The 23,293-nt window shown below is 58.0% G+C and overlaps 2 protein-coding genes across 2 annotated transcripts in view; both read left to right on the forward strand.

The window, feature by feature from the left end:
• C1QB (complement C1q B chain) overlaps nt 1-23,293 on the forward strand; it is a 124,846-nt gene that overhangs the window by 40,392 nt on the left and 61,161 nt on the right. The window lies entirely within an intron of this gene.
• The window catches only part of EPHA8 (EPH receptor A8), a 30,587-nt gene continuing 9,691 nt past the window's right edge, over nt 2,398-23,293 (forward strand). The window contains exons 1-4 of the mRNA XM_053208670.1: nt 2,398-2,457; nt 9,203-9,866; nt 16,850-17,005; nt 19,141-19,476. Of these exons, the coding sequence (XP_053064645.1) occupies nt 9,269-9,866; nt 16,850-17,005; nt 19,141-19,476 (1,090 nt within the window). The 5' untranslated portion in view covers nt 2,398-2,457; nt 9,203-9,268. The remainder of the gene's footprint in view (nt 2,458-9,202; nt 9,867-16,849; nt 17,006-19,140; nt 19,477-23,293) is intronic.

Here is a 23,293-nt window from a genome sequence, read left to right on the forward strand (position 1 = left end):
GTGTGTGAGGTAGGGAGGAGGGGCACAAAGGGAGAGGAGAGGAGGGCAGGGTCAGGGAAGCTTCTGGAAGGAGTCACAACAAGCAGCCCTGGAATCCTATAGCTCTTCCTGAATCCGATAGAATCGACTTTTGACTTATCTTTGGATTATCTGAGCCCCCTGGCTGGCTGATCAAGAATCCGAAGCAAATGTGGTGAGGCTTCCTGGGGTGGGAGGGGTCTGGAAAGCAGGGTCTGCAGACACCCACCCGCCCTGAGAGTCAGCACCCTCCAGCGGGGAGGAGTCTGAGTGGTGCACATTTGTTCTGATTGCCCCTAGGTCGGGGCAGGTCTGAGCTGCATTCAGGGGAAGCTGGAGAAAGGGCCCTCCGGCTCCAAGACCCCATCTGGAATGTGGGTTGGAATGGGGGAGCCCCCGGGTCCCCGGCCCCGTCATCTCCCCGGACTAGGCTCTGCTAGTCTGGGGGAAACTGCAGTGCGGCCCCCTCCCCCTTCCACCAGCCAGCAGGAGGAGAGAGCTTGCCTGACCCAGTTTTCTCTCCATTGCCTGAGAGGAAGGGAAGGAGGCGGGAGGGCTTCTCTCTGCCTGCGCCCCTGGCGTGGGGCCGGCTGGGGAGGGGAGATCCCTCTGCGGACGCTGGCTCCGTGGCCTGATCCCACCTGACCCCTGGGGACCCAGGGAGGCGGGCAGAGGCCCGACCCTCGTTCTCCGAGCTCTCTCTCCAGCCGGCCTTCCCTCTGGGGGCTCTGACAATGGGGTGGGGAGGGTAAGAGGAGGGAGAAAATCAGCAAATAAGAGAGAGCATCCTCACTCCAGCATTTCCTGAAGACACTTGTCTCCATCTTTGAGGGGCAGGCGCAGAGCTATGCAAATCACAGGCAGAAGGACACCCAGCCTCCCTGCAGAAAAGTTCCAGGAGGGCCCCAGCTTTAACCCTCTGTAACCTGGCCCAGCCAGCCTAGTTGGAAGCCCATGATTGAAGGCTGGGAGAGGGGGTGCGCGGGAAGAGAGAGCGAAATGGAAAGCCTTGGGGAGGTGGAACCCAAAGCCCTCCAAACAGTCATCACCAGATAGATCAAAGGAAGCAGGGGCCCAGAGAGGGGAAGGGACTCACCCAGGACACACAGCATTTGAGATTCAAACCCTGATTTCTGAACAGGTTAGTGCCGCTTCCTCACCTCAAAGTGAATGGGTAGGTCTGAGGTCCAAGGAGAGAGGCAGGAGGGGCAGGACTTCGGGAAAGGGAATTCGCGTTAATAAGGCATTGACTCCGGGCTCCACAGTTTACCCCCCGTCAGCGCTAGGTATTATTATCCCCATTTTGCAGAGGAGGAAATTGAGGGTCTGAGAAGTGAAGGTCACCTGCTACTGTGTAGCTACATTGAGAGATGAGCCCAGCAGTGTCTGGTTCCAAAGGCAAGCTCTTCTCTGTTGTGTTGTGGAGGCTTTGCAGGGTCCCCTTGGAGGATCTGGCTTAGAATAGACTCGCCTTCCAGGCCATCACTCCTTTCCCAACCGCGGTGACTGCTCACGGGTCCTGCCAGGGCTGGGGGCGCTGTCTGCGGTTGCCTCGGCAGGTGCTCCGAACACCAGCCCTGCTGGCTCCGCCTGTGGGGCTCCAAGCATGTTCCCGAACTTCCCCGAGGCTCCCTGTTCTCATTGGTAAAGAGAGAAGAATCAGCACCTCTCCGCAGTTGGGCAGGTCACAGAGGAGGCGTCCAAAGCGCCCCTCGCAGAGCTCAGCACATAGTAGGTGCCGAGAGGCCGCTCTTACTCCTCCCGATCTCTTCGCATCAGACGTGCACGGAGGACTTATTAGGTGCCAGTCATCTCTAGCAAGACGGTGGTGATTGCAAAGCCGGGGCCAGTCCTCCTGTGGGACAATGACCGCAGAGTGTGAATGTTGGTGGGTGCTTTTGGATGCTGTCGTGTCCCACGAGCGAGACGGGGATCAGGTTGTCCCTCACAACACCCTGTAAGACAGGATCCTCTGTCACACCCATTTTTCACAGGAGGAACCTGGGGCTCAGGGAGGGGCAGGGACTTGTTCAGGGACACACAGCTCCTAAAGTGGCAAGGCTGGGATTCTGGCCCGGGCCTCCTGGACTCCCAAGCCCGTCTCTTAACCATCCCGTTGCATCACCAACCAGGGAAACCCAGCGCTTGGGGCAGCTTGCGTTCTGGGGGTTTGGCCGAGGTGGTGGAAGGAGGCTTCGGGCAAGAGGGACAACTCGAACTGAGCCCTGAAGGAGAAGGGAAATGAGAAAGACCACAGACACAGAGCTGGTGTGGGCTGGCCTGAGTGAAGACCCGTATGGCCAGGTGGGGCTGCTCTGTGGGACAGGGGAAGGGTGTCCCAGGGGCTGATGCTTTCTTGTCTCCTGTTTTACAGTGAACTTGCTGGACACATCAACCATCCATGGAGACTGGGGCTGGCTCACGTATCCGGCTCATGGGGTAGGTGATAGGCAGTGGGGCCAGCGTCATCCTCTATGAGCAGAGAAAGGCTCTGACTCACAGTCTTATCATCAGATAGATCAAAAGGAAGCAGATGCCCAGAGAGGGGAAAGGACTTACCCAAGGCCACACAGCAGTTAGAAACAGAGCTGCTGTTTCTTTCCTTCCTCCTCCCTCCCTTCCTCCCTCCCTTCTTCCCTCCCTCCCTCACTTCCTTCCTCCCCTTCCTCCCCTCCCTCCCTCCCCTCCCTTCCTTCCTCCCTTCCCTCCCTCCCTTCCTCCCTCCCTCCCTCCCTCCCTCCCTTCCTCCCTCCCTCCCTCCCCTTCCTTCCTCCCTTCCTCCCTCCCCTTCCTCCCTCCCTCCCTCCCTCCCTTCCTTCCTCCCTTCCTCCCTCCCTTTCCTCCCTCCCTTTCCTCCCTCCCCTCCCTCCCTTCCCTTCCTCCCTTCCTCCCTCCCTTCCTCCCTCCCTTCTTCCCTCCCTCCCTCACTTCCTTCCTCCCTTCCTCCCTCCCTCCCTCCCTCCCTTCCTTCCTCCCTTCCTCCCTCCCTCCCTCCCTTCCTTCCTCCCTCCCTCCCTTCCTTCTTTCCTCCCTTCCTTCCTCCCTCCCTCCCTTCCTTCCTTCCTCCCTTCCATCCATCCATCTATGCATTCATTCCTACCCTCCCACCTTCCCACCTTCCTGCTTTCCTATCTTCCTACCATCTTCCTACCTTCCTTCCTTTCCTGTGTGCAGACCCTTGGGATTACAGAACCATCTAGTGCTGGGCTGCCAGTCCTTAAGTGTAAGGCCCCAAGTGTGGGATCCTTATATCTGGGTTCTGGGCCTACAGAGTCACATACCACAACTGGGCCCAGGGTTGCCGGGGACGTGCCAATGGCCAGGAACGGCCAGGAAAGGGCCCCAGCCAGGCCTTTCACGCCTCACGCCCCGTCCTCGCCAGGAGCTGTCCAGACCCCTGGACCCCCCCACCTGCCTCTCTCTTCTGTCAGAATCATCTGGATGGCACTGCTAGAACCCACTGTGGCCAAACCCCCAGGCCCATATGGCCTTCATGGTGACCCTGGGCTGAGCCCATCAGGTCTCTGTGGGTTGTGTGCTCTCAGGCAGGGGGCCCCTCCCATCTTCCCGGGGAGCTGGCGCGGTAACCTCAGGGTGTCCAGGGACAACGCTGCGCCGCCCCCGTCCCTCCACGTCTCTTATCCAGATCCCAGGGTGAGCAGGGCAGTCAAGCCAAAGTGAACCCGTGAGCCTGGCGGAGGCCCGATTCTGCCATCGACAAACGGGTGGCCCTGGTGGTCACCACTTCACTCCCTGAGTCCCAGTTCCCCAGCTGTTGGAAGGGATGTGCCTGTGACAGTGTCATGGGGTTTGCTGCAAGGGTGAGGGGAGGTGACACCTGATCTGGGCACCGTGCCTGGCACATGGTGTGCCCTCACTGGGCACTGTCATCATTATTAGTGTGTGTCAGTTACATGTCACATACGTGTCCTCCTGCAAGGGTGCTCAGAAACGCACCCTCACATCCCCACCATAGACACAGGCATATCGCATACGCATGACTTGTTTCATGAACACTGGCTTCCGCGGCTCTGGAGACGAGGGGAATGATATTAATGATGATGAGGGTGATATTGATGTCAAGAGTTAGTGTTCATGAAGGGAGTAGGGGTATGTCTTCACTTTGGGGTAGGGTTTTTGTTTATTTAAGTAGGTTTCAAGCGATAGGGTTTTAGTTTGTTTTAAGTAGGTTTCATGTCCAGTGTGGAGCCCAGCTCGGGGCTTGAACTCATGACCCTGAGATCGAGAGTTGGACACTTACCCCGTTGAGCCACACAGGCACCCCAGGGTGGTGTTTTCTTCCGGGTCATTTGTGGCCTGTGGCTGGGGTCAGGACAGAGCCCCCCTCTTCTCTCCCTGGAGGTTTCGTGTCCTGGCAGCAGTAAGCTGAGTCCATTGTCATCAGCCCCCATGCAGCAGGCTTCAGGGAGCTTCACAGGCAGGCCACATGGGCCTAAGAACCAGGAGGGAACTCCTTTCTGCCAGAGCAGGTCAGCCCTGCCTCAGGGTAAAGGCTGGGTCTTTGGGGTATCTCTGTACCTCCCTGGGCCTCAGTCTCTCTTTGTGGAATGCTCCTGTGTGTGTGTCCCCAGATGGCTGTCTCCCAGGGGTGAGCATGGGTGAGAAAGGACTTGATAAAGTGGGCCAGCTCTGCCAGTGGCGGGGGGCCGACCTTTGATTGGGTGACTGCCTGGCTGATGGCTGGGTCAGCATTTCCCCTGAGACTCAGCAGCCAGGAAGGAGTGGGCCTGGCCCCAGGTTGGCTCTGGGTGTCTCTGTCCCTCTGTCCTACTCAGAACTTAGGACTTGGTTTTTAGAGTAACAAGGAATTGTAAAGGTTTTAAGCAGGTGGGGAGCATGACCAGACTTGTCGATGATTTTCTGGAAATCTAAGGCTTGTTTGCTTGCAGAATGCTCTAAAGCATGGCTCAGAGTTACCTTACTTGTTTAGGAGTTAGAATAAATAACGTATATTCACATAGCTCTGAATAATTCACAGACATTATCTTGTAATCCCCACAACCCATCCTGTGAGTAGGTACAGCCACCCCATTTCACGGATGAGGAAACTGAGGCTCAGAGCAGCAAGAAACAATTTGTCCACCATCAGGCAGGTTCCAAATGGTGGTCTCAAACTCCAGTCTCTCTGGCCCGGAGCCTGTGCTGAGTCCCTTGTGTTCTCTTTGGTGTGTGTCCTCATTGTGAGGGGGTGGGAGACAATCCAGCGTTGTCTGCTCAGCCAGGGGCCACCTTCCACCTTTATGGGACCTGGAGAATGGGCTTGTCCAGAGAGGAAAGAAGGCTGGGTGAGATCCCTGGGTCCCAAACTCTAGATGTCGAGCCTGTTCCAGGTTAGCAGGTGAGGCATACAGATCCCTGCATCCAGGGGGTCTGGGGAGGTGCCTGGGAATCTTTTGTTTCATAAACTTTCCAGGTGATTCTCCTGCCCATCTGGCTAGGGAGCCTGTGGATGTGGTCCTTGTGTTCCAGGCACCCCTCTGATTCCGAAGTTTCCTAAACAGCCTGGGAACAAGGGTCATCCAGGGCTGTCTCCAGCATCAGCAAAATGACCGGATTGTCAGGCAAGGCTGCACGGCCTAGGAGCCAAGAGTCTGGGTCTTGGATGAGCCATTACGCTGCTGCCTTTAATCAGTGTGACTCAGGCAAGTCACTTACCTCTCCTCCACCTCCCCGTTTATAACACGGGGATGATCGCAGTTGCCATCAATGAGGATGCATGAAAGGGACATTTCCTGGTGAGAAATCGGAAGCCCTGAGAAGTTAAGCAACTCTGCTAAGGTTGGGGGGAGTCTGGCCCCAGGACCCAGACTCTTAATCAGGATGTGCCCTTCCCTCCACACGTTGGGACGCACTCCCCCTCTTCTGGTGAATTAACCGATGATGCTGCCCTGGGATGAAAGTCACGTTCTGTTGTCTCACCTGATCCCCTGGAGTAGGTGGGAGGGGCTGGTATCAGCCCCTCCCCACCAATTTCACAGGAGCACAAGCTTCAGAGAGGGGAGGTGATGTGCCCAGAGCTGCACAGATGGTCCAGGGCATTCTGTTCCAGACAGAGGACGGAGTTGCAGAGCAGTGGTGGGGGCCGGAGGGGGAGGGGGATGGGGGCGGTGCCGGGGTGGAGAACAGGGCTCATTCCATCCTTGCACCAGCCTCCAGGAATTCGTGCCTCTCTGGGTGTCTGCAGCAGCCCCTGGGGCCGGCAGGGCAAGGCCAGGCCATTGGCACCGGTAGGGCGGCTGGGGCAGACTCAGATGGAGCTGATTAATTTATCCAGGTTCCTGGCAGGAAACAGACAGGGAGCAGCTGGCTGGCTCTTTGGTGCTCCGTTAATTGTGACAATGACTTTAACCCCAGATGTGACACCACGCTGCCCGGAGGCCCTGGCTGCAGTGGGGGGCACAGGGGGGCCCTGTAGGGGTAGGGGGTGTAGGAGGCATCAACTCTCGGGTGAGGCTGGCACACCACGGACCTCTTCCCCAGGGGGCCCAGAGGCAGGCGCCGGTGGGCTGGGAAGATGCTGCTGGGTCGGCGTTGTAGGAGTCCTGTTCCTCTGGTGCCTTGCTGGGCCAGGCCCAAGCCAAAGCACTTGGCAGCCTATGTCTTTCGTCCTCTCGAGCCTCACTGAGGCGGGCCTGTCTGAGCCCCATTTTACAGGGGTGGGCACTGAGGGTAGAGGCCACGTGGCTGGCCAAGACAAGGAGAGATGGAGGGGCTTTTGTCAGACTTCAGACCCCCGAGGCCCCACTCCAACCCTTGTGAATTACTCAGAGCCCCACAGATTCTCAGAACATCATGAGGAGCAGTTTTTACCTCCCACCCCCCTTAAGTAAGAGGATCTCTAGTTCAAGGGCAACTGCCCATAGTGGCCCGAGAAAGGACAGCAAGGCATTGCATCTCTGGCCGAGCCAAGGCAGGGACCCGGAGCCCATCCCCTCCATCTGCCCTCAGCCCCCAGCCCCTCCTTGGGGCCATCAGGAGTCCACTGAACTCAGCCCACAATAACTGCTTCTGGCCAACCAGCATTCTGCAGTTGAGGAAGCTGGGGCTCAGAGAGGAATGGGAGCTTGCCCGAGGTCACACAGCACGTTAGAGACCAAGAGGTCTTGATCTCTTGGCTCCTGGCTCATTTGTCAACATTGGATCTTGGAGGTGAATCTTCTGTGTCCAAACTGGGCTATTTGGTGCTCGCGGGACATTGCTCATACTCCCCCTGCAAGAGCTTCCTGCTTAAGCCTGCAGGAAGTTCCACCCCCCTCTGGATGCCCATCCTCTTTGGCATAGAGCGCCCAACCACCTTGTCTGATGCACTGTGAGACGGTCAAGGGGAGGGAGTATTTCTGGCATGTTGCTTTCCTTGTTTTTAAAAAAGTTGTGGTAGGGGCACCTGGGTGGGTCAACTGGTTGAGCGTCTGACTCTTGATTTCGGCTCTGGTCACGATCCCAGGGTTGTGAGATCGAGCCCCGCGTAGGCTCTAAGTGTGGAGCCTGCTTGGGATTTTTCTCTCTCTCTCTTTCTCCCTCTGCCCTGTCCCCCCGTTCACTCTCTCTCTAAAACATTAAAAAAAAAAAATTTAATGAAGCCGTTGAACTGGGTTTAAAAAAAACAATTGTGGTGAAATACATGTAGCATAAAATTTCCGAACCACATTCTAACCGCTTTTTAAGTGTACAATTCAGTGGCATTAAGTACATTCGCTGTGTCGTGTGACCATCACCACCATCTATCTCCAGAACTTTCATCTTCCCAAACTGAAACTCTGTCCGCATGAAACACCAGCCTCCCGTTCCCCAGCACCCCGGCCCCTGACAAGCACCATTCCATTTCTGTTTCTGGATCTAAGTGCCTCATATAAGTGGAATCATAAAATATATGTTCTTTCACTGGCTTATTTCACTTTGTAGAATATCCTCAAGGTTCACCCATGTCGTAGCATGCATCTGGATTTCCTTCCTTTTCAAGGCTGAATAATATCCCATTGTTTGGATATACCGCATTTTGTTTACCCATTCATCCAACGATGGACCCAATTGGGTCATTTCTACCTTTTGGCTGTTGTGAATAATGCTGCTGTGAACATGAGTGTGTAAGTATTTGTTTGAGACCCTGCCTTCGATTCTTTTGTGTATATGTTCCCAGAAGTAGAGTTGTTGGACCGTAGGGTAGTTCTATTTTTGACTTTCCGAGGAACCTCCATACTGTTTTCCACGGTGGCTGCACCATTTTACTTTCCCACCAACAGGGCACAGGGGTCCAGTTTCTCCACGTCCTCACCAACATTTGTTATTTTCTGTTGTTTTGATAGTAGCCATCCTAGTGTGTGTGTGTGTGGAGTGGTATTGCATTGTGGTTTTGATTTGTATTTACCCTAATGATAAGGGATGGTGAGCATCTTTCCATGTTGTATTTGACCATCTGTATATATTCTTTGGAGAAACGTCTATTCAAGTCCTTTGCCCATTTTTAAAATTGGGCTGTTTGGTTCTTTGTTGTTGAGTTGTAGGAGTTCTTTATATATTCTGGATATTAATCCCTTATCAGACACATGATTCGCAGGGATGTTGCCTTTCGCGCTGTTGACTGTGTCTGATTTATTTCTGAATCACTGATAACCTGGCTAGCGCCTGGCCCAGAAACCACCACATTCAACGTCCCCACATCCTAGTACTCCCTTTCTCAAGGATCTGAGGCGTAGTCAGGTTCACGAATTAGAAAGATCCCTCTGGCAACTGATACGGAAACTGGACCCGTGGGCTCCCTGAATCACCCAAACAGAATACCCCCAAACTGCCCCCCCCGGGAGTGTTTGGAGTTGCCATGTAGAAACAAGGTTGGATTTTGTAGCCTTGGCATCAATTCCAGTACTGGCTCCACCAGTCACCAGCCGGGTGACCTCAGACATGTGGCTCACACGTCTGAGCCTGTCTTTGCTCCAATGCAGCAAAACACGCTTTCACAGAAGGATGTGGAGCTCTCTAGAGTGCCTGACGGCTGTGACAGTCCAGTAGGAGGTCAGCAACCCAAGGGCAGAGACCCAAGTTCCATCTTCTTCCCCAAGATGCCCCCGGGGCCATGCATGTTGCACGTGGCACGTGGCCGGGGCGACCGGCAGGAGAGGGCGAGGTGCTGCCTCTCGCGTCAGCGCTGTGCTCTCTCTGCCCGCAGTGGGACTCCATCAACGAGGTGGACGAGTCTTTCCAGCCCATCCACACGTACCAGGTATGCAACGTCATGAGCCCCAACCAGAACAACTGGCTGCGCACGAGCTGGGTGCCCCGCGACGGTGCCCGGCGTGTCTACGCCGAGATCAAGTTCACCCTGCGTGACTGCAACAGCATGCCCGGCGTGCTGGGCACCTGCAAGGAGACCTTCAACCTCTACTACCTGGAGTCGGACCGTGACCTGGGCGCCAGCACGCAAGAGAGCAAGTTCCTCAAGATCGACACCATTGCAGCTGACGAGAGCTTCACGGGGGCCGACCTGGGCGTGCGGCGCCTCAAGCTCAACACGGAGGTGCGCGGCGTGGGCCCCCTCAGCAAGCGCGGCTTCTATCTGGCCTTCCAGGACATCGGCGCGTGCCTCGCCATCCTGTCTCTCCGCATCTACTACAAGAAGTGCCCCACCATGGTGCGCAACCTGGCTGCCTTCTCGGAGGCGGTGACGGGGGCCGACTCGTCCTCGCTGGTGGAGGTGCGGGGCCAGTGCGTGCGGCACTCCGAGGAGCGGGACACGCCCAAGATGTACTGCAGCGCCGAGGGCGAGTGGCTGGTGCCCATTGGCAAGTGCGTGTGCAGCGCTGGCTACGAGGAGCGGCGGGACGCCTGCGTGGGTGAGTGCGCCACGCGGGGGGGGGGGGGGTGGCACGTGGGCTCAGTCCAGGCGGGGCGTGGGGGCCGTGGCGGTCGGCAGGGATCCGGGCGGTGAGCCCAGCACCTAGGAAGATGGGTGACCCTCCAGGGTTCGTGGGTCAGCGAATACACCAGGCCGCCTGTGTGCGTGGGAGCGTGTGTGTGTGTGTGTGTGTGTGTGTGTAGCAGGGGAGAGAGAACGGAGGCAGGCACGCCGCAGCCGGGTGGCGCCCTCTGTGGGCGCCGTGGAGGGGTACGTCTAAGCACGCCCGTGTGCTCGGGCACATACCTGTGCGAGGGAACGATTCTGGAAGCTCATGTGCGTCGGGCATCATTTTAGGCACTTTTCACATATTAACTCATTTAGTCTCCGGGCCTCCCCTGTGACATAGAAGCTACTCTTATCCTGGTTTCATAGACAAGGAGACGGAGGCACAGAGAGGCAGAGGAACTTGCCCGGGGGCACACAGCGCAGGAGTGGCAGAGCTGTGACTTGAACCCAGAAGTCTGGCACCGGAATCTGTGCTTAAAACCGCCAAACTTGCACGGAGTGGAGGGAAGTGGAACCAGTCCGTGGGTGAATGAGTGCAGTCTGGGGCACCCAGGGGGTACTCTCTAGGTTGGGTGTGTCACTGGGGCACCTGGACCAGCCTGCCGGTGTTTGGGGGGGGGGGATCTTACCCAGGGACCTGTGGGAGGGGACAGCCAAGGTCCTTGTGAAGGGGAAGGCGGAGAACGCAGCAGCATGGCACCTGTCTCCCCATGAGCATGCTGCTGGGGTTCCCATGCCAGAGACCGAGAGCAGGACCCACACCCCAGGCTGCGTGGACGTGCCTCACGCTTGCACTGTGCCCCTCTGGGGGCAGTGTCACGAGGCATCCCAAGCACCCGGGTCACCAGGAGAGTCAGCTGGACAGACAGCTGGTGACCCAGCTGTACTGGTCTCCTCCTGGTTGCCCTCTGCCCTTCCTCGGCCTCCCCGGGGGCTGGGCACACGGCAGCGCAGCCACTCAGAGCATAGTGAAGCCTGCTGTTGGGACCACTGGTTCTCCTGGGGAAGGAGGAGGTTCCTGTGCAGGGAGCAGAGAGACTAGGGCCTGGCCCCAGATAGGAATTGGGACGGGGCCCATCCCTCGGCCCCAGCAGGCAGGCAGGGCCCCTCAGTGCTCACAGGACTGAGGAGGGCACAGGCTGACAATTTCAGGTGATGCTCAAGGTAGTTCTGTGGGATCAGGATCTCCCGTCCAGCCACTAGGCCCTTTCCAGCCCCTCTTGGGGGGCTCTGATTTCCTTAAGAAGTCCTTCTTCGCACTCCCAACTGCTGTGAGTCTTTGCTTCTCCAGAACCCTAACCCCCAAAGCACCTTCTGTGACATTTTCCTGTTTCTGGACTTGTTCTATCACCTGTGGCCTAGTTTGCTCTCAGGCTCCCAGGCTCCCAGCCTCTCCTGGCTCCTATCACAGCCATCCCTGTGCTTCTCAACTTCCCACTGGGTAATTACAATAACAAACACCCCCGTTGCCTTTACAGCTCACAAAGGGATGCTCACACATCAGTTCATTTGCTCACTGTAGCAAGGCGGGTATTACCATTCCATTTTACGGATGGGAAAACTCAGGCTTAAGAGGTAGTGTCGCTGCATAGGCCTCCCGGCTGGTGACAGGTAGAGCTGGGGCCTGAGTCAGGTCTGTCTTGCTCGGAGCCATGTGTAGGTGCGTAACCTATTCCTGGCCCAGCACCAGCGCTCTCCCTGCCTGAGCTGGCTTCCAACATCCCCTCATTCTGGTGCGGATAATAAAGTCCCTTAGCGACAATTTGTTGAGTGTTTGCCACGTGAATGAGTGCTTCTTACTCCTCACGGCAGTTACTCATTCTGTTGAGCATCTAGTGTGGCCCAGGCACGGGGGTTTCGGCACAGGGTATCCGTGCAGCCGGGGAGTTCACACACTTTCTCATGCTTACAAAAGTGCTCTGAGTGAGGTCACGTCTCCCCATCTTACAGATGCAACAAACTGAGCCCCTTCCACCTAAGTCACAGAGTAGGGCTCTGATCCCAGGCTGGCTCCCTCCAGAGCCCTCAGCTGCTCCCTCTGTCCCTAGAGCCTTCTGCCAGACCCCACCGCCCTCCTCTCTGGGGTAACATCAGAGCAGTTAGGAACTGGCATAGCACAGGCCATAATAATCAGGCCAGCTGCTCAGCGGATACCTGCTCAAGGTCAGCCGCTGGCCCCAACTCTGGTGCAAGTAAGCCCCTTGTCTGTCCAGCATGCCGTGGGACACACTTGCTCGTGGGAGGGAGACTGGTCTTCCTGACTGGGGGATCGGGGGTCTCCGGTCCTGCTCCAGCCGCCTTGTTTGACAGGGGTAGGGAGTGGAGCCCAGAGAGGGAGTGTGTTTTGCCCAAGGTCCCACAGCGAGTCAAGGGCAGCACTCCTGGTAGAAGCTCCCAAGTCCCGGGCAGCAGGACCGTCCCAGGGCTGGGAGAGGCCGAGGCCAGTCTCGTTTCCTGGCAGCACTGGCACACTAATAAAAAATAACAAAGAAATGTCAAAGCGGGGTTAGGCAATGGCAGCACATTTCGAATTTTACATCTAAATCACAATACAACATAATTATGCCAGTTGTGAGATAATTACAGGTTTTATAAAAAATATTAATTCCTAACGCACGGCAGGCAGTGAGGTTTGGGGACGGGATGCCAGTGGTAGGTGGCACGGGGAGAGACTTTGCTCACTCCTGTCGCGGGTTTCTGTGATGGTCTCTGTAACCTCCTTTGAAGGAGCAACGTGGGTCTGAAACTGACCCCCCCCCACCCGCCAATGCGAGGCCCTGCCAGCGGTCCCCATCCTCACCCCTCCTTGGGTGGGTACCCTGAGAGTGGGGAGGCTGGGGGGCCAAGCAGGAGCTGGGAACAGACTGGGGGTGCCCTTCTGGGCTGCTTGAGTTGTCCTCTCAAAGCTGCGGCTCCCCTCCACTGCCGATCCACCTGCGTGGGACTCCCTGAGGACCGTGGGCCCCTGGCTTCTCCATCAGACAGTTGTCTCTGAGCAAACCTTTGAGGAGGAAGGCTGGGCCCTGGGGTCCCCGCCTGCCCAGCCTGAACCCTCCACCTTCCTTCTTAGCAAAAGGAGAGGATCCAGAGCCTGAGGCCTGCAGCAGGGGCCGGCCCACGGCGATGGCCTCCCTCCCGGCCTCCCTTCCCCCTGGTTTCACCCTCACCGCTCTCCTCAGAGGTGGCCGGGAAGCACTCAGTTTGACAGAGAAGACAGTGAAAGCCCATGGGAAAGGGACCAAGCCAGTCGCCCGGCTCTTTGAGGCCTCACCGAGACCCCTCAGGCCTCAGAGACCCACAGAAGAATGTCAGAGCCAGGCGGAGCTCGTCCAGTCTGCCAGTAGGGAAACGGAGGCCCAGACAGGTGATGTGACTGGCCCAAGGGCACACAGCTAGGGGTGTGATTGCATCCCAGATCTCCCAACTCCTTGACCAGAGCGGTCCCCTCACAACACAGTTCCAGACTCAGGCCCCCCCCCCCCAGCTGGCTGCAGCCCCCTCCCCGCCGGGAAGGGGAGAGACCTCTCAGAACATCACCCAGCAGAGCAGCAGCCCCGAGTCTGAAGTCCTGGTTGCCGTCCTTCCCGTCACCTGGACGCAGAATACAAACCACCCTCCGAGGCCCTAATCATTTTTCTATAAATATCAGAGCACCTTGTTTCGGAGGGGGAGCGTGAGCGACGAGCTCTTTTGCCTTCCTGTGTTTAAAATCTGATTTAGAATAAATTTCCTTTGGTCATCCACCGGCAGACACCTTATTTGTCAAATCTCAGGCTCTTGGCGGGGGAGAGGGGAGAGGTGGTGGGGCCTCAGGCAGCTGCCGGCCTGACAGGCGGCCTGGGCAAGGTGCCCTCGGCAGGGGCAGCAGCCCCGCCTGGCTCCCGGCCGACACGCGGGCCACGCAGACTCCGGAAGCGCCCTGGGTCGACGGGCGGGGCCGGGCCCCTGCCCAGGGCCACTCCATCTGTCTCGGCCATTAATTCCCGGCTCTGCCTCCAGGTCTCCGGGCTCCCCGAGGCCTGGTGATTAGTATTCTTATTAAAGATTATTTTATTTTCATTGCGCGGATTAATCTGGCTCTGACACGTTACAGCCATATGGGTATTAGCAGAGCGCGTGAGAACCGCCCATCGGTGAGCGGCAGAATGGCCAGGCCGTCTCTAAGCCCCAGTCCATGTTGAGAGGCTGGTGGGGGAAAGGCCTAGGCTCCAGAGGCTCCCCCACCTGGGTTTGCATTCTGGCCCAGCGAGGAGCCTAGAGCAAGGCACTTCGCCGGCCGGTTTCCTCTCTGCCAAACAAATGTATTAATGGCAGCCACGTAGCATTGTGATAAGTGCCGGGCGCTGTCCTGACGTGAATTCACATGCATTTGCTCATGCCATCCTCACAACAGCCCAGGGAGGTGGGGGACTATTATTATCCCCATTTTACAGATGAAGAAACTGAGGCCCAGCAGGCTGCCTAGCGTCCCTTCGCCTAGAGCAGAAGAGGAGCCCAGGCAGCCTGCTTCCAAGTTTCTGCTCTTAACTGACAAGAACCAGATGGACTCAGAACGGCCAGGGGCTCAAGACCCGCAGGCTGTCGTGCTGTGCTTGCTTTATGCCATGAAACACCCCAGGGTGTCACCATACGTGTGCTGTGTGCCTCTCACTGCTCCGATGGCACATTGAGAGCAGGACCGACTCCTCGTATCTCGGCTCCATGGTAGAATCTCAATGAATGTGGGTGAAGGAATAAATGAGGGGAGGAATGAGCGAATGGTCCCCGAACTGCTAGCCGACATGGATCTGCTAACTATAGGGAGGGTCACTGTCATTCAGTTCAACAACAGGCTCAACAAATGTTTGCTGATGAAGCACAAAACTTCCTCTGCCCCATTCCTGGGCCTGGAGGAAGGCTCCTAGGCTGTGCCCCAGGGCTTTGTCTCCCGGAGGGCTTCTGGGAGGAGGAGGTGAGATCACAGTGTGTCAGCTAGGAGCCCCACAACCCGGAGCTCCCAGCGAGCCCTGAGCCCTCGTGGGTCTCTCCAGGGGGGGAGGGAAGAAGTCTCAAAACTGAGGCACACGTTCGCCAACTCTCCAACCTGTGAGCCCCTTCTGGCTCCACCCCCTCTGAGTCTGGGAATCGGTATCATTTCTATCATTTCTTTCTCCCAATGCCGGGTTTTCTCTCAAGCCTGTAGCATTTTACAAATTAACTTGATTTTAGCTGTTATAATACACAGTGAACTTCCCGGTGGTCCCTGTTGCAAAGGAAGTCAGGTCCGTGGTGCAGCTGAGGACCACCCGGCTAGGTGGCATTTGGTCCTCCTTGAACTCCCGGGATCTCTCCCTGCTGCAGAGCAGATCACGGCGGGATTAGCTCACTTTGAAAACTTGGCACTGACCACTTCTGCTCCGAGCCAGACTCTAGGAAGTTTGAGATGAGTAGGGCAGCCCTGCCCTTGTTCACCAGGAGCTGCCCACAAGCACCTTCCGGTTTAGGAGGAGGGCCAGACGTACCGATACACAAGTACAGCCACAGTGTTATTGGTGGCAATACTGAGCAGGGACTGCAGAAGTGGGGCAGGGAGGAGTTGTTTCTACGCACCTGCATATGTGTGTGTGTGCGTACATGTGGAGGTATGGAGAAAGGCTTCGTTCCAAGGGACAGGAAGATGAATCTTGAGAGTTTGACAGGTGGACAAAAAGGACAAGCCATCCCAGGAAGAAGGCTTAGCACGTGCAAAGGCCCCGACGCAGGAAACAACCTGCTGGGTGTGGGGAGTGGCTGGTCCTTTAGTTTGGCCTATGGATGGCGAGTGAGAGGTGACACTGGAGGAGGCTGCGGGAGGGCTGTGCCTGCCACACTTTATTGTTAGGCCGTGAGGGTGTGAGCCGGCAGTGACCAAGTCAGGTGTCATTTTAGAGAGTTCCATAACGTAGAATACCCCCACTCCCTGTGTGGCTGACAACTTCTTACTGCTTAGACACGATCCAAATACCATTTCCTTCCCTGAGAAAGTAGCTCCTCGCACAATTTACCCTTTGCCACCTCACCCGCTTTATTTCCTTCCTGGCAATGATCACGGCCTCGTTTACCGCACTCCAAGGTGCTGGCTCTGTGAGGGCAGAATGAATGGCAGTCACACTGGCAGCTGGGACTGGGGACTGGGGAGGCAAGGCTGGAGGCTGGGTCATCCAGGTGAGAGATGAAGCAGGTGTGGCAGAGGCCGGGGAGAAGGTCACATACAAGACTGGTCAGTCCCGGTCACGGTGACAGGCTCTGGGAGGGGGCAGGAGCCTGCGAGTCCTGGAGAGTCAGCATTGCTTGGGGAGCTTGGAAAACAGATCCCCAGGCCCCACGCCTGGCTCTTCTAACTGGTTGCCCGTGGTGGGGCCTGGAATCTATATTTTTATAGGGGTCCTATCACCTGGGTCTCTTTTCCAGTCACATTCCCACCTGCACCATTCCCTTCCAGCTTTCATTCCTACCCAAGTCCCAACCCCAACCCTTGGATGCTGAGCCTCCTGACCCCCACACCCGAGGCAGTGTCTCACTCAGGGCCTGGTGTCCGGTGATGGGCAGATTCAGGCTGGAGACCGGCCTGGGTGGGAAGGGCCGCAGCGGGAGACGTGACCCTGGTTTGAAGAGGCTCTTTCCTGTGCCGACTTCAGGTCCGGGACTCAGGTATCGGGGTCCCAGCCTCAGTTCTGCCCCCGACTAGCTGTGCAACCCTGTGTAAGTCACAGGCCCTCTCTCTGCGCTTTGGTCCCTCCATCTACAGATGAGGGTAGGACCTGGTGATGCTGAAGGGCTACACCCGTGTCCCTCGGGAGATCCCACTGGAAGCCTTGGGTCAGAGGGAAAGCTGCCCCGAGGCCTGCCAGGGTGGCCCGGCTGGCTCACCTGAAGCCGTCTTGTCCTCCGCAGCCTGTGAGCTGGGCTTCTACAAGTCGGCCCCTGGGGACCAGCTCTGCGCCCGCTGCCCTCCCCACAGCCACTCTGCAGCCCCCGCTGCCCAGGCCTGCCACTGTGACCTCAGCTACTACCGTGCGGCCCTGGACCCACCATCTGCAGCCTGCACCCGTGAGTACCACCCCGAGCCCCAGCATCCTGGAGATCAAGACCGGGCCAGGACCGCATGCTCCCAGGACTCCAGGGACCCAGTCAGTGCTCTGTGGGTGAGGCAGGGACAGGTGGCTCTCTTGGGCCGGGGGCCAGTCTGGGGTAAGGGGGGTGACTCCGACTGACTCCTCCATGGTGGCCTTGACCTCTCTGAGGTCCCTACTTCTTGTCACATGTCACCTGCCATCTCTACAGGGAAATCCTTCCTTCCTTCCTTCCCTCAGTCTTTCCTCTTTGCTTCGGGGAGCAGACGAGAGCTGGACTCATGCCCCGCCCGGTACCAGGCATTTTGGGTCATCTTCTGATCCGGCAGTGATCCTGCTGTCCTGGGAGCTGGGGTGGGCGAGCCAGGGGGTTCCCGTGAAGCAAGGGCCCATCAGAGGAGCCCCCTAACCGCCGCCGTCCTCGATGGACTGCCTGAGCTGCCTTAGTGGGTGTGGGGTGTGGGGTGAGTGTGTATAGGAACTATGTGTGGCCGCCTGCTTGGATGTGGCATGCCTGTGTCTGATTCTGGGTGTGCCCTGGGAGGCCGGCAGCGATCAGAACACTGTGTGTGTCTGTGTCGGCAGCTGCTCCCGTAAGAGGGGCCCGCATAGTGTTTGTGTGCCTGGGCTCGAGCGTGAGAGTCTCGTGCCCACGTACGTAAAGGACTCTGAGGGGTGCGTGTGCACATGTGGGTCCCTGTAGGGGATTCCCAGGTCCCCGCAGAGCTTGGACGAATGTGCCTTGTGAGCCCAGCGTGTGCACACGTGGCCCAGCAGGGGAGGCGCGTGTGCCCGGAGAGGGCGTGGTTGTGTGTGCTCATGCCCTGTGCACCTGAGGGGACTCCGAGGGGCTCTGACACCGCGCCTGCAGGGCTGTGTGCCTGGGTGTTCTGTGTGCTGTGGGCGGGGCTCCTTCATGGCCTCCTCTCCTGGCTGGAAGGTGCCTTTCACGCTCCCATCCCGGCTGGGAGGCGTGGCAGCCAGCTCAGCCTACCCCGTTTGCCAGTGCTGGTCTCTTGAGGTGGAGTGAGGGGCACTTCTCACTGGTTTTGCCCCCCAGTCTCCAGTCTCCCCCTCCCCCCACCTCTATCACACCCAGCTCCCGGGCTCCCTGTACATGGTGCGCGCACACACACACACACACACACACACACTTTGTCCCTCCCTCCCTCCGTCCACTGTCCTGCCCAGACCCATGCATTTTCCCCACATGGGACCTGCCGATACAGAAAGGATGGCTGCGCGATGTGGTGCCTACCATGGGCTTTGCAGGCAAGGTGACCCAGCTCTAGGTCACGGACACTTGTTCTCAGCTAGCCGGACTCCAGTTTTTCTCCAAATCCACAATTCAGTGCCCTCAGGTTCTAGAAATCTTACGACTGTAAACGACTACGCTTTTAGTATTCCACACCCTTCAGATTCTACTATTCTCTGTGATTTTGAGATTCTACTCTTCTATTTTCTTGAGATCTGAGAGTCTCCGCCTGAGATGCTGAGGCTTGAAATTCTGAGCCCCAGGGCCTACCCCCCTCAGCACCCCCAGTCCCTCCAGACTCGAATCCCCGCCCCCAGGAGCCTACCCCAGCCCCACCTTTCTCACCAAAACCTCTGCGCTTCCCAGACTGGGGCTCTGGACACACACTGCTGCAGAGACCTCCACTGGGCTTCCAGAAGCCTCCATTTTACGCCCAAGCGGTGCTCAGCGGTCTGTGCTTTAGGTCCAGCGCAGGGTGAAGGAGTGAAATGCGGCAGGCAAATGACAGAGGCATTTCGCACCCGCCCCCAGGGTGGCTGCTGTGGGCCCCTCCCCCCCCCCCCCCAGGGTTGTCAGTCTCTCCACCTGCTCTGCATGAAAACGCTGGGAAACGCAAACCCCAATCCCTGGAGGTCCTGCGGCGGGACAGGGCAGGGGGTTCTGCACGCGGACCTGATGCCGTGGTCCGGGCTGGCACCGCCTCTGCCATCAGGGAGCTTCCCGAGGCTGGAGAAGGGGTGACCTTACCCTCGGGGAGCCCCATGTATCACGGGGGGAGTCACGGCCCTTCCCTGGTGTGTGATGAGCGGGAGGCCGTTGCTGCCCACCACGGCCACCTGCCGTTCTCTCCTCCCCAGGGCCGCCCTCGGCACCGGTGAACCTGATCTCCAGCGTGAATGGGACATCCGTGACCCTGGAGTGGGCCCCCCCCCTGGACCCAGGCGGCCGCAACGACATCACCTACAACGCCGTGTGCCGCCGTTGCCCCTGGGCGTTGGGCCACTGCGAGACGTGTGGGAGTGGCACCCGCTTCGTGCCCCAGCAGACAAGCCTGGTGCGGGCCAGCCTGTTGGTGGCCAATCTGCTGGCCCACATGAACTACTCCTTCTGGATCGAGGCCGTCAACGGCGTGTCCGACCTGAGTCCCGAGCCCCGCCGGGCGGCTGTTGTCAACATCACCACGAACCAGGCAGGTAGGCGGAGATGCTCCGTGCCCCGGCTTCCCTGGCCCCTGGCCCTCGCAGGATCGGAGCACCGCCCCGTACGCGGTGGTGTTTCGGGCAAGTGCCTGCCTCTCCTGGCCCAGCCTTCCTCCCCAGGACTGGGAGTTGCAGGCTCTCCACACCCTTAGAAAAGTAGATCCTGCCCCGTAGGTGGGAGAAATCCGACAAGGTCAGAGACGGGCCTCCACGGCCATCGTAGGCCTGGGTTCCAGAGCTTTCTCTCTGCCTCTGTTTCTTCCTTGGTGCACTGGGAATAACAGTACGTGCCTCAGGTCCTATTTGGGGGCTTAAGTGAGAGAAATGAAAACTCCGAGCCCAGCACCTGGCCCAAGGTACCTGCTCAATAAATGTCATTAAAAAATAAAATCACTCTGATTATCATTTCCAGAACACCTGCCACTGCTTGCCCCTGGGAGGGATTTGGTTGCACTGGTTTGGACAACAGCCATTTATCTCTGTGTGTCTAGACAGTTGCTGGGCTGAATTTAGCCCCTGGAGCCCCTCCCTTTCCAAATTCTGGTGAGTCCTGCCTGTCAAGTGACAGCCCGGCCCAAGAGCCCACCACAGTAGCTTCTCCATTAACGGCCACCCAGCACACATCTAAGCCCACCGTGGCCCCGACCCCGTCTCCCCCCAACACCACGCAGTCCTGGTCCAGCAGTCACTATTCTCACCATGTCACCAGGAGGAGTCCGAGGCTCTGTGTCACCCCACAGGAAGTGGCAGAGGCAGGATTCAAACCGAGGTCTGCCTCTCACCCAAGTGAAACGGGAGATCCAACTGTGAGCCCAGGGCACCCCCTCCCTGATGCCAGGCTTTGTCCATTCAAGAGACCCTCTTCCAACTGGCATTTGTGGGGCACGCACCGAATGCCCAGCTCTGTGCTCGGGGCTGGCGACACTGGGGAATAGGCCTATGTTCCTGGTGCGTGGGGCCCTGCCCTCGGCCACTGGTCTCCAGGGAGACTGGGGCAGGTGGCTGGCTGGCCGGGGTGCAGGTGGAGTAGCACCCAGGGGCATTCCCAACACCGTCAGTACGCTCCCTCGCTCCCTCGTTAAAAGAGAAACCCTCCCTTGAAGCCACGCTCCCTTCCAGCCCCCAGACCATTTCCGTTCCCAGGAAACCTTCCTGAAAGAGCTGTCTGTCCTGCTGTATCTGCGTCCTCTCTTGGTGAGCCTCTTTGGGCGGCTCCAATCAGGCATCTTTCCCCACCTGGCCCCTGAAGTCCAATGCCTCCACTGGGCCACACGCCGCAGGGACTTCTCTCCCTGTTCTTTTCTCATTGGTGGAACACTTGCGTCTTGCCCCCAAGCCCTGCACATCCCCCATTCTCTGTTCACCTGTCTGGCCTGCCCTTGTCCATCCTGCCAGCCCCACTTCCCCGAACAACCTCAAAAGGCTGGAAGGACCCTGGGCTTGTCCCAGATGCTCCTCCCTCCCCTGTTCAGCCAGGTCCATCTTTTCCGAGTGATCTTATCAGGGCCCGTGGCTTGGAATCCACTCTCAGTGTGACATCCCACAAATGTACCAGCACGGACCTCTCCCCTGAGGCCTAGCTGCCCACTCCCGCCCCTACTTGGATGTGTTTTAGCCACACAGCACCCCCAGACCTGCACCTCCCAGAGGCCCCCCCATCTCAGGACACGGCACCACTGTTCAGGGGGATGCTGGAGCCCCACACCCCGTTGTCAGCCTGACTCTCCCTCCCTCCCTCCCTCCTCCACCACCCGCCAGCCCCACCGGGCCTCACTTCAGGTGACCACCGCCCCCTCAGAGTCCTTCCAGTGCATCTGCCTTACTCAGCTCTGGCCGTCATAGCAAACTACCGTAGGTTGGGGGCTTAAACCCTGGAGGTTTTTGCTCACGGTTCTTGAGGCTGGAAGTCCAAGATCAAGATGCTGGCCGGTTTGGTTTCTAGTGAGAACCCTCTTCCCGGCTCGTGGACAGCTGCCCTCCTGCTGTGTCCTCACAAGGCAGAGAAAGAGAGAAGTGTCTGGTGGCTTTTCTTATAAAGGCACTGATCCCATCATGAGAGTCTCACCTGCATGACCCCCTCTGTACCTAATTATCTCCCTAAGACCCTACGTACAAAGACTACCAGGTTGGGGGTTAGGGCTGCAATATATGAATTTGGGAGGGGGACACAATTCAGTCCACAGCACTGTCCACACCCCCAGCGTGTGCTGTGTGGGCAACCACAGGGGCCCCCTTCCCCTCGCCCCGTGACACCTTCTCTCACTGCGTCCTGAATGAGCTTTCCAAATGTAAGCGAGGCCCGGTCATACACAAGCCCTTTACCAGCTTCAGCCTGAGCTCAGATCCCATTCCGATCCTCCCAGGGCCGAGGGACACCCATGCCACCCACCCTACCCACCTTCTCCAGCCTCGCCTGCCCACTTTTACCCAGCTCCCTCTCTTGCAGCCACCCTGGCTTCCCCCTGCCCTGCCCTGCCTTGGGCCTTGGCTTTACCTCTCTTTCTGAGCGACAGGCCCCTCCCTGTGATGTCCAGTGGCTGGCTCCTTCAGTCCTCAGTTCCACTGTCACCCCTGCCTTGGGGAGGCCCACTCTGACCACCCCCAGCTGAAATGGCCTGACTCTGCCTGGCCCCTGCACACAACGTTCCCTCCATCACACGCAGTGCCTTCTTCTGTCCCTCATGGCACTTCACCAACCTGTGACTGCACATCGGTTTACCTTCTTGCTTTCTGCCTCTGTCATAGATCATAAGCTCCTCGAGGGCTGCCGTGGTCACTACAGGAACCCCAGGTCCTAGCGGACCACAAGGCATGTGGGGAAGGCATTCAGGAAATCCTGAGGGGGCCAGGGCAGACAACAGCCCTGAGCAAATGGGTGAGGTCTAGCCTCACAGAATGCTGGCCCCTCCCCGCTCTGTCCTCCTTCTCCCCTCTCCCTCCTCCCTCTCACCTCTCCCCTTCCCCACTCTCCCTCCCACTCTGTCTTCTCGGCAGCCACCTCCTCCTGGAGCCCTCAGGTGACCCCACCCTGTTTTCCTTCCACCTCTGCGCTCTGTCCCCCTGTGTCTGCTCCACTCACACGGGACCTCTGGCCTTGGAAGTTCTTTGGTTTTTAAGAGGCGCCCACATACTGATGGCACCACGATGGTCTTATCTGATCCTCACCTCCTCCTGGCTGGTGGTGCTTCTAGCTTCTCTTTCTGGTTGGGGAAAGTGCCCCCCCCCCCCCGATGGTATCGGTCCCAGCCAGCAAGAGAAGGCCGGGTTGTGAACCCAGGCCTGATTCCCAGGCTGGTGGGGGGCCCCCTGTGCCACACTCTCCAACTTCACTCTGGACTTCTTAATTTGTCACGTCAAAGCCACCCAGCAGTATTTATTGGGCACCTGCTGTGCGTAGTCCCTCCCTTCAGGGAGCTCAGGGGAGACAGGATGCCCTGATAGGGAGCAAGAACTGGGCGTGGGGGGCAGCCGGGGGCAGCTGGGGGACCCTGGAGGTGTGGGGCCGAGAGTCAGCTTGGCTGCCGTGGGGTCTGTATCTGGTGCTTCCCAGCAGACTCACATCAGGGGTAACTACACGGAACGCAGGAGGGAGGGAGGGACTGAAAGGCTCAGTCAGTGAGTAACGGGGGTGCACTGGGGACCTAGTGTGACACGGGAATGCTTGAGCTCAGATGGGCTCAGCTCAAGTCCTTCCCCTGAGCGTCAGAGCTGCTGCAGTCACACTCTCCAAGCGCAGGCGGTGAGGACGCTGCTTCCTTCCGTCCTGCCCCTCCCTTCCTTCTCCTTTTCTTCTTCCTCCTCAGGCACCCTT

The sequence above is a fragment of the Acinonyx jubatus genome, chromosome C1 (assembly GCF_027475565.1).
Source record: "Acinonyx jubatus isolate Ajub_Pintada_27869175 chromosome C1, VMU_Ajub_asm_v1.0, whole genome shotgun sequence".
Classification (NCBI taxonomy): Eukaryota; Metazoa; Chordata; class Mammalia; order Carnivora; family Felidae; genus Acinonyx; species Acinonyx jubatus.